Source organism: Cyphomyrmex costatus, unplaced genomic scaffold (assembly GCF_001594065.2).
Source record: "Cyphomyrmex costatus isolate MS0001 unplaced genomic scaffold, Ccosl1.0 scaffold395, whole genome shotgun sequence".
Classification (NCBI taxonomy): Eukaryota; Metazoa; Arthropoda; class Insecta; order Hymenoptera; family Formicidae; genus Cyphomyrmex; species Cyphomyrmex costatus.
The window spans coordinates 27,883-38,580 of record NW_017278152.1 but is presented as its reverse complement, the minus strand read 5'-3'; the positions used below and the strand labels follow the sequence as shown (position 1 = coordinate 38,580).

The 10,698-nt window shown below is 32.1% G+C and overlaps 2 protein-coding genes across 4 annotated transcripts in view; one reads left to right on the top strand and one right to left on the bottom strand.

Moving 5' to 3' along the window:
* Positions 1 to 2,672: 2,672 nt before the first annotated feature.
* Polr3G (RNA polymerase III subunit G) lies at positions 2,673 to 4,592 on the bottom strand. Its single transcript, XM_018543640.1, has 2 exons — positions 4,520 to 4,592; positions 2,673 to 3,351 (listed from the first exon to the last, which is right to left on the bottom strand). Exon 2 carries the CDS (start codon positions 3,324 to 3,326, stop codon positions 2,673 to 2,675), a length of 654 nt encoding a protein of 217 aa, XP_018399142.1. The 5' UTR covers positions 3,327 to 3,351; positions 4,520 to 4,592.
* Positions 4,593 to 5,226: 634 nt separating this feature from the next.
* Positions 5,227 to 10,698, top strand: part of LOC108776909 (probable phosphorylase b kinase regulatory subunit beta) — a 6,355-nt gene continuing 883 nt past the window's right edge. The window contains exons 1-17 of one of the 3 annotated variants that reach the window (XM_018543651.1): positions 5,227 to 5,306; positions 5,501 to 5,593; positions 5,660 to 6,122; positions 6,319 to 6,675; positions 6,753 to 6,950; positions 7,047 to 7,185; positions 7,313 to 7,587; positions 7,910 to 7,924; positions 8,254 to 8,484; positions 8,610 to 8,797; positions 8,861 to 8,976; positions 9,254 to 9,396; positions 9,470 to 9,602; positions 9,690 to 9,832; positions 9,892 to 10,094; positions 10,169 to 10,306; positions 10,378 to 10,618. In XM_018543651.1, the coding sequence (XP_018399153.1) occupies positions 5,544 to 5,593; positions 5,660 to 6,122; positions 6,319 to 6,675; positions 6,753 to 6,950; positions 7,047 to 7,185; positions 7,313 to 7,587; positions 7,910 to 7,924; positions 8,254 to 8,484; positions 8,610 to 8,797; positions 8,861 to 8,976; positions 9,254 to 9,396; positions 9,470 to 9,602; positions 9,690 to 9,832; positions 9,892 to 10,094; positions 10,169 to 10,306; positions 10,378 to 10,618 (3,033 nt within the window). In that variant the 5' untranslated portion in view covers positions 5,227 to 5,306; positions 5,501 to 5,543. Of the gene's footprint in view, positions 5,307 to 5,500; positions 5,594 to 5,659; positions 6,123 to 6,318; positions 6,676 to 6,752; positions 6,951 to 7,046; positions 7,186 to 7,312; positions 7,588 to 7,909; positions 7,925 to 8,253; positions 8,485 to 8,609; positions 8,798 to 8,860; positions 8,977 to 9,253; positions 9,397 to 9,469; positions 9,603 to 9,689; positions 9,833 to 9,891; positions 10,095 to 10,168; positions 10,307 to 10,377; positions 10,619 to 10,698 lie in introns of those variants that run through there. The other 2 variants (XM_018543653.1, XM_018543654.1) reach the window with 2 other exon arrangements.

Below are 10,698 nucleotides of genomic sequence, written 5' to 3'. Positions count from 1 at the left end.
TAATTGTGTGTATGCTGTCTTTTAATTACACGAAAGTGTTAGGAAGGAGTTTCAAAAGAAGATGAGACATTTCGATGAATCTAATCGAACATCATTTCTGAAAAAAAAATCGATTTTGCTAATATAAATGTTACAGATATTGAAATGACATGTCGTAGAATTACACGAAGAGAGAAACCTGAAATCAAGAAACTTGAAGAACGCAAATGTAAATATATTTCAAATATATAACCAAGTAACATCATTTCAATAACTCCGTTATATAATTAATTTTCGGAGAACTTAATATGTCTTTTGGACATTGCCGAGTGTATGATCGCCAAATTGTCACCTAATTTTCTGCCTCGCCCATAAATACGATAAGTAATAATTACCTATTTTATAATGCAACGAAAAGGAAATTAAGAAACGTGATCACAAAAGAAATATTGTAACAATTAGATAACTGCAAATAATTCTTAATTAATTTTCTAGTGAGAATATCATCGATGACTCGAGCATGGTGTATATGTCCATGGTGGATATTTACATCATGGACTCGAGATTGTTACATGCCTTTATATTGAGAGATTTTATCTTAAACTGTTTCATTAAGAACGATTTATACACGAATAATACGATATATCAGTTGAATCATTAGTAAACATTAGTGAATAAACCATTAATTAGCTTTTACTTAATTCGTCTTATTACAACGTGTAAATTATTTTAATCAAATACTTATTACTTTAATTGTACACAATTCAACAAATCTAATGAAAGTGAAAAGCGCTTAAAAGCTTATTATTACAAAATTTAGTTATACCAGCTATCCCTATTATAAAAAAAACTATCGATCAAAATATCCCTCTTATTTTATATACAATTTTGAGGATTCTTCCGAATGATATTTTCGCATTACACTCTTCAGTATCAAAGTGCAAAGTATAGATATATCAAAATTATAATTCATAACAATCTTACAGTTCAATTTCATTAATATAACAATTTTATTAATTCTTTTTTTTTATATTTGTTTGCACAGTCTGATTGTATATGAAACATACACGTATAGGTACATACATACATACATATATATACATATCGTATGTTAAATGTTATATTTTGTAATGTAACTTATTTGTGAAGAATTTTTATTACCGTACATGTAGTTTAATCGGCTCAATTAGTATCGATCTGATACCGTTATTGATCTATACATTGTTTAAATATCCAAGAAATGTAAAATGTATTATTTTTTGCACGTATAATTCTGCATGAAAGATATACGGCTCGTTATATAGATAATTACGTTCGAATCATTTGCGATAACTCCCAAGTGCTTTATTAGACCTTGCAACTTAAAACGACCTGACTCGGTCGAAGAGTTCTGAACTTTTGATAGAAAAAGTCGTAACAAACGAAATTATTTTTGCGATTTACTGCCATCGCACTCTTGAATTTACATCACATCCCGTTTAATGATAGAGAAATTTCGCGCAATTTCTTCCCCCATTTATCAGAGTTATTCATATTGCAAAGGATTCGAATCTCTCAATAATTCGAAGATATCTTCTGATATATGACGGACTCGCTCTTAAGAAAACGACGAATGACCCAATGATTGAAAGTTTTTCGAGAGCCCGGAACTTTTTCTCTCAGCGATTTAACTTTCGTTTCGTCCTTATAATACACGGATTTTTGAAGTGCATAATTCGTAAACGGCAATTGATTCGGGAAAAATAAAGAAAAAAAAATACCTATATAAACGGGATATAAAATCACTGAAACTTAACGTATGCATAACGAGCATTATAAACGCTGTGCTATTTTTGCGTATTCTACTACACCATTCTCCTCTATCTTTTTACCCTTTCCTCCCCTTTTTCCATCTCCCCAGTCACTCATTCCGAGAAATATTGCGTTTGTACTATCCGATGGCATTATAGAAAAGGGTCATTTATTACAATTGCAGATTATTATGGCTATATATATTATATAAATATATTATATATTAGAAATTGTGAAATACTCGTAATAAAAAAACACGCCAACGCTTCCTGTGATTTCTAGACTATTTTAATCGTCACATGCTGCGTGCTCCCTATTTCGAGTTATACTTATATACATCACGATGAATCCTGTCCTTCCCATTTTACTAACGAAAATATAGCGAAAAAAAGCTACGTAATAAACGTGTTTGTGTCCCATTGTTAATTTGAAATTTAAAATCGTAACCATGTTAACGATGGAGAATCTGTTCCAGTATCGAGACATCGAGTGTCTTACTAATCGATGCGATTAACTCGCGATCTGTAAATTCGGATTAATATACGCGATTTTTCGTACGTGAGAGCCACAAAAATAAAGCCTATAAGTAATCTGAAACATTTAATTCTTCTGGCATTAAGCTCTAATTACAATTCATAGTTCATTCATCATTCTCTGTGAAGTCATCACTATATAATTCATCTTTAATAATAGCTTTCACATAATTTATGACGTTCGTATATAATTTCTGAATTTTTTTCGCTACCACTCTATCATACCGATTATTTGAACAAGTGGAGACTTTTAATCTAATGGAGAGGATGATTTACTACAGATTTGAAAACATATGTCTGCGGAATCATAAGAAAATGCAGATATATATATAAAAAAATAATGTTTATTTGAAATACACACATAAGTTTTTATCCATCATAGAATTGATCATCATTATTTTCATCTTCACTATAGTAATTCTCACCATTTTCAAAGTATTCAAGTGTGTAATCAGTCCCATCATCCATCTCATCTTCTTCTTCCTCCTTTATACGATCTCCTATTTCCTTTTCTTCATCATTCATTTCTTCATCCTCTTCCTCTTCAGCTTCGTCTTCTGCAGATTGTTGCATATTTTCTTTTTCCTCCAATTCCGTTAACTTTTTCACAATATCCACGTCGGTTTTCTGCTCATCTTCTCTCTGCTGCCGGGGTTTTCGTTTTCTTGATGCTCTTAATTCATTTGGCAGAAAATCCCAATCATAATGCTTCTCATATGCAAATTCATCATTTTCTTCTTCATCAAAAGCATCACTATATCGTTCAATATCTTCATTTTTAACTTTAGGAGCTTTCACATAATAAGGCGACGCTCGCAACCAGTCTATGAAAGCTGTTTGCTTTTCTACTAGATAATTCAGTTCGTCGGTTAGTTGAAGAGGTGGAGGCTTGTGTTCTAATGGAGGGTAATGTACAGATGGCTGCGAAACTGGCGTTGACAGTGAACTCTCTCCTTTAGAGATGCCCAACATCTGCTCCATCGAAAAGGACACATTAGACTTTCCTCTACCACGGCCTGCCATTTTGTCCTCGTTATTACTTTGTTCCCTGATAACATATTAATTGCAAAAGCAATATTTTAACCAAATATTCAGATATTAAAGTTGAGAATCATGCAAGATTTCTAAAAAAAATTATATAATGCAAATTAAGCTCCATACAACTTATATATATTTAGTGACCAGATAAATTCAAACTTATCATTTGACAAACAAACTTATAATTTGACTCAAAATCAAAATTTCTTTTTACAATAAGAATAAAGTAATAAAAAATAGTAATTGTATAAAATAGATCCAGTAGCTCAAAAATCAATAAAATTAGATTTATTCGATGCGTTTTTTGCATGAAACGAAAGAATCTGGTAGAAATAAGCGTCGCTCTGCCCCACGAACCGAGATATTAAACATTAAACATGCATGTGCATGAGGTTACAAAGCATGAAGGAGGCATGCTCATTCACATGTAGTCGGGTAGGACAGATTTCCTAACCTCCATAGTCAACTTTAAGCTAAACATTTCAATCCGCGGGGCAGAGCGAAGCTTATTTCTACTAGATTCTTTCATGTCATGCAAAAACGCGTCGAATAAACCTAATTTCATTGATTTTTAAGCTGCGGGATCTATTTTGTATAATTACCATAAAAATGATTAAAAGTTAAATAAAATTACAATATATCATATTAGAAAATTAGTAAAATTTAACCACAATCTTAAATTACTTTATTACTGCTACCTTACTAAAGTTCATATTACTAAAATTAATGTTACAATATGAAAAAAAAGTGAAGATCGTATTTAAAAAAATCACTCTATTAATTAATGAGTACAAAGAAATCAAAGATAGCAGGAGAAGAACACAAAAAACATATAAGGACATAAAAAAATAAAACTCATCTATAGAACTATTCTGTTTTTATAGCCATTATGGTTATAACATCTACCTTTTTATCATGATAAAAGCAACGCTGTTATAACAATAACAAAATTTGCATTACAAGTTACAGAATAACAATACTAGACAGTCATCTTTATCTTTAGGATTATCACATTATCTTAATGATTCTTAAAGCAATCATAATTTCATCCATGTCTCAAAATTTTTTTGTTCATTTTAACGTAATATTATACTTAGCATCGAGATACGTACTCCAGATTTTTCTAGTACAATTCTAACCTATTTGTCTCAAAAAATTTTCGAGATAACTTTATTTACCTTATACTTGTTGAGTTGCTATTTCTTTTTTGTTGTTCTTCTTTTCAAATTCTTCTTGTTTAATGCGATAGACTTCCTTGTCATAAATCACCTTGATCACAAGAGAGCACGAGGGACACGTAACTTCTTCTTCGCCGGCAGCCAAGTCGGAAAGAGTGATTTGGAATTGATCACCACATGGACAGGGATAGAAATAAATTTCCTCGTCTTCGTCGTACTCGAAATCCTCGATTTCGACTTCATCATAATAGTCTAATCGTGGCATCTCTCATTAACCTCCTATAAGAAATAAACTTGAATAAACTAAGATCTCCCCATCGAGCTGTGTGGCTCCGCGGCAAGACGCAAGACGGTGGCTTGCTAAAAGCCCATTCTAAAATCGCGTAAACGTAGTTGTAAGTGGCGTAGTTGTAAGAATTGACTAATCACAGTCGAACATTTTTTCGTATTTGACTGTGATTGGTTAATTCATACAACACAACTTATATCCAACTACACCATGTATTTTTTATTTAAATTTGATTGGCTGATCTGAAAGAATATACCAATAGCAGCGAGCGCCACTAAATTATTTAGCTTGCTGAATGCAGCCATCAACATCATAATCGCATTTAGCGCGCGGCTAAATCAGCTGATCGTAGCTGATTTGCGACCCCTCGAAGGTTATCCTGTGTTGTGTATTTTTTGCTCCAATAAAAAAGAGCCGGCTTTAATCGAAAAGAACTCAAGGACCACTGAAGGACATCAAGCTGAATTTGACAAGGAGAATGAATTGTTGATTGTTCAGGTGTTATATATGAAATATTTTAATTATTTTAGTGAAATGTAACGTAGAATGCATATAATTGTAGATAATAAAATGAATTCTCAACAAAATATGTATTGACAATACTGAGAATCTGAAGCATATGTAACTTTAGATTTGTAGTACTGTAGTAAATTTTGAAATATATCTAAGTATACATAAGGACTTGTTTGCAGGTGTATTAAACTAAAAATAGCTTGTACACATATTTTGAATAAAATGGCTACTTCGGTGACAGCATCATCGAGTACTGTGAATGCTGCGAAGAGGTTTGTGAAATTTGTATTGAAAGAAATGATTGATGCAAAGGATTCTTAATTTTCCTTATATTACAGAATTACACAGATCAGAAATATACGGCAAGGCAGCGTGATAGATATTGACGCTGAAATGTTTCTCAAGATATCTAATTACGAGGACACGGTCAAACAATTGGACATATATTATGGAATCGTTAAGAGACAATTGCTGCGCTATCAGAGCTGCATAACCGGCTTGTTTCCACAGATTTCGAGCGATCGGAAGGTTGGCAGTGTACGTGAAAGTATATATTGCGCAGCTGCCATATGGAGTCTGTATCAAGCATATAGACGTATAGATGACGATCGTGGAAAGTCGTATGAACTAGGACAATCCACGATAAAGTGCATGCGTGGTATCTTGGAGTGTTGGATAAAGCAATCATCCAGAATAGAGCTTTTTAAGAAAAACCAATGCGACCGTTATGCTTTACACTGCAAGTTCCATTTGGACACTGGCGATGAAATCTATAAAGATGTTGATTATCATCATTTACAAGTAAGCAATAGTAATATTACATATTTCTCTGTGAGACATTAATAATTTCAACGATACAGGAAATATTTATAATAATTTACATTCATTATTATAAAGTAGGGCATTGCAATTAGAATGTTTGGTATAGTGTTTTCAGTATTGTTAGATAATAATTGATCTTTTTAATTATTACAAGTATTTATTATTTTCAATGTAGATAGACATCGTATCTCTTTACTTAATATTCTTAGTGCAAATGATTTCCTCTGGGTTACAAATTATATATACACAAGACGAAGTGGCCTTTGTGCAAAATTTGGTATATTACGTCGAAAGAGCGTACCGTACACCAGATTATGGTATGTGGGAACGTGGAAGTCGATATAACGATGGAACACCTGAGATTCATGCCAGCTCCATTGGGATTGCCAAGAGCGCATTAGAGGCAATTAATGGCTGTAATTTGTTTGGTGAAAAAGGTGCATCTTGGTCAGTGATATATGTTGATATTGATGCTCACAATCGCAATCGTAGTATTTTTGAAACAATGCTTCCAAGAGAATCCAGTTCAAAAGTAAGCAATCTCAATTGTATAAATACAAAAGTGTAAAATATTTAAACCGATTTTGAGGAAAGATATGTAATTTGTAGAGTGTAGACGCAGCCCTACTGCCAACAATATCCTTTCCTGCCTTTGCAACTCACGAAGAAGTGTTGTACAACGAAACAAAAGCGAGCATAGTCCGTAGGCTAAAAGGCAATTATGGTTTTAAACGTTATGGAAGAGATGGTTATAAAACTGTATTGGAGGACAAACAGCGACGATATTACAAATCTGGAGAGATCAAGGTTCTAAAAAATTTATAAAATATTAATTTTATAAAATATTCATAAATAAGAAAAACTACAAATTTTAATAGAGTAATTGATGATCTGTTGTAATAGGATTTCGACAATATCGAATGCGAATGGCCATTGTTTTACATTTTCATGATAATAGATGGTGTATTCAAGAGTTTATCGGAACAAGTCGAAGAATATCAAAATTTATTGAAAGCAAGAGTGCAAAGGGATTTTAATGGAGGTTCTTGATGAATAATATCTCTAGTTTTATTCAAATAATGCCTACAACTCAAACAAATAAATTTATAATATCTTTTGATTGTATAATTAGCAGTCGCACTAAATAAAATTTATTTTGCATGTTATAGATCCAATCATTCCTATGTGCTATTATGTACCCGTGGAAAATTTGGAAACTGAAAGGAATGAGCTGTGCAGCGCTTATCGGCTACCCAGTGATGAAGGAAGAGGCCCTAAATGTATGGAAGACATTACGCCGATATATTTATGGAATCAAGCTATGTTCGTAATTGCGCAACTACTCACCGCTGGTCTTCTGCACATCAACGAATTAGATCCGATTCGTCGGTATCTTCCATCGTATAATCGTCCGAGACGAGCAGGAAGATATTCTGCTTTCCAGGTAAAAGAGAAATATATATATATATATATTTCAAATATATATTTTAAGTTATATAATTTAAATAAATACATGTATTAATCTATTACTTTGTTTGATTTGAGTAATCGTATCAAATCCCAAAAGAATAGAAATTTATCTGTTTATTTCACTACGACTTTGCTCTAAAATTAAGTGACACATTCTTTTAACTTTTTAATATAAATTGTGTGTACTGACTCACAATAATTTAGAGAAATATTTAATTGCTTCAAATTTAATTAATTTTGTAACTCATAATTAAAAATTAATAACTTTTTTATATTTTCTTTCTTTATTTACACAGGCAAAGCCTACTATTGTAAGTAATATAAAGTATATGCCTGCTAGTATGATAGTACTATGTAATAATATGCATTTATTTTTTGTCTTTTAATGATTTTATTTATGAAGTTATACAATATATTATAATCATAGCATGTGATATTATAAAAAATCTAACACGTGTTTGTTGTTTGCACAATCTGTCATTTATTTTACAGACTCCTCAAGCTTGTCACGAATTTACACAATTATAGTATACACTAGTTAAAATATCAAAGTAGCTGCTATTTTTTTTTTATGACTTTTTATTATATGACTAAATATCCTCATGTTGCATGTAATTTATGAGCACTGTTATTATACCAGGGCACTCATACCGACCTAGTAGTACAAATAGTTCTGATCGCAGAATCTATGCGATTGCAAGCTATGATGGCCACATATGGCATTCAGACACAAACGCCGCACGAAGTCGAGCCCGTTCAGATTCTATCGTCCACTCAGCTAGTGAAGGTTTACCAAAAGCTAGGAGTAAATAAGAAATTGAATCTTCAGGGACGACCAGCGCGGCCTATAGGCTCTTTAGGTACGAGCAAAGTATGTATAATTTTATTTTTTTTCTTTGAAAAAAAAAGAAAGCTTGTGCATGTATACAATGATACATTTATTATACAATATAATACATAAGATAATAAGACAGACGAATTCTTTCTCATGTATAGGTGTATAGAGTGTGTGGTATGACAGTACTGTGTTACCCTTTGATCTTTGAGGTCTCTGAGTTTTATTTGTACAGAGACATGGCTCTACTGATCGATGATATCAAAACGGAATTGCAATTTGTGGGCAAGTACTGGCGTCTTTCTGGTCGACCCACTGTGTGTCTTTTGATACGAGAAGAGCACATGCGGTAAGTTTGCAATTTTACGAATAGGTTGCAAGAATTAATTTATCTTGACAAAAATTTGTTTAGAGATCCACAATTTAAAAAAATGTTAGACCTCTTCGCGATGTTGAAGAAAGGTTATTGTGATAAGACGAAAGTACGCATCGGCCGGTTACAAAATTTGATTTCATCTTCTTGCATCGGTAATATTTCATATAAGATTAATATCCGCATAAATCGAATATAGTGTATGAGAAACTAATTCAATTTTAATATTAACATTTTTTGATAATATTAAAATGTAATAAGTGTTTCATATAATTAATAATAATTAATAATAATATTTATCTTTTGATTCATAAAAAAAAGATAAAGAATTGATATTCATGGAATCACTTCTTCTAAGATTGAGCTACTCTTTCATGCACCTATTATATTATACATGATGTTCACAGTAACATTCATGTTAATTATACACAGAGCACTTGGACTTCGTAAATTCTATGGAAACAGATCTGGACTTGACACAGTTTAAACAATTGCAGCACGATTATATTGGCTATCAGAGTCTTACGGATGTTCCAAAGGCCATAGCTTATTCTGAAAGTGTTAAAGACTATTCTGTATGAAATCATATTAAAGGTTTAAATTTTAATTGATTGAAAACAATTGGTAACTGATATTGTATGTTTCTAGTATATGTTAGATGAATCTCTTGGCAACATATTAAACGAACTTCGCAATAGCATTGGCTTGTACGCTAAATGCCAATTGTACGGTATTTTAATAAAACGAGAAGGAATTAATTACGAAATCAATGGAGTGACAGGTATTTGTATTTTTCTTTCCTTATTTGTAGACTTGACCTTTCATAATTTTGGATGTATATCCAACAGTATATTTTTTCATTTTTCAGTTCGTGACAATTTAAGATCATTATATCAACAAGCTGGATCCTTAAGATTCTGGATGGCCGTACGTTATTGCAGTAGTCTATTACATCACACAGTAGACAGCATCAGTCCTTTTATCACGGGTGTACTAGTCAAAGGAAAACAGGTATTAAAATAAATATAGACTCTAAATTTACATTTTAATTCTATACTATTAACGGTTAGATTGCGGTTGGAGTGATTGGACAGAAAGAAACAGTGTTCGACAAACCTATGACGCCGACGGAAATACAATCAGTAATGTATTCTACAATACAACCGCACAATGTGGTACAGGCTGTGCTCCAACAAGAGATTCTGTTGTATTGCGGTAGACTTATTGGCACTAACCCAGAGATGTTCAAAGGCATATTAAAAATACGCATCGGGTAGAATATTGTTTCCAACAATACTTTTTAATTGTTACTATACGAAAATACTTAATCAATATTCAAATGTTTAGGTGGGTTTTGGAAGCGATGAAACTTTACTTGCAGATGTTTGTGAAAGATAACAAGCCGATTGAAAATTATAGTCCTTATGAAGTCCGACAATTTCTTATTAAAGTATTGACAGTAAAAGAGTGGGCTCATGAAGAAAAGTATAATGATTAATAAAATTAGCCATTATTAATATTCAATGTTGATTAATATATCTATCTATTACCAATAGCTTGACAGTGCTTGGTCGTCGAAAAATTGAAGGTTGCTTGTGTAGAGTGCCAGCACACTTCTACAATCAAGTATGGGAAGTCCTAATGCGCTGTCCTGGTGGTATCGTAGTAAATGGACGGGAACTTCCTCAACAAACCACATTGTCCAGCATGACTCGCTCTGAACTTACATTTGCCCTACTCGTAGAATCCTTGTTGCATCACATACAATTACCAGAATATCGCCAGATCATAGTTGAAGTAAATAATCAATTTTTGTATCTTTTTGCTTTTTTCTACTTATATATATATATATATATATATATATATATATATATAAA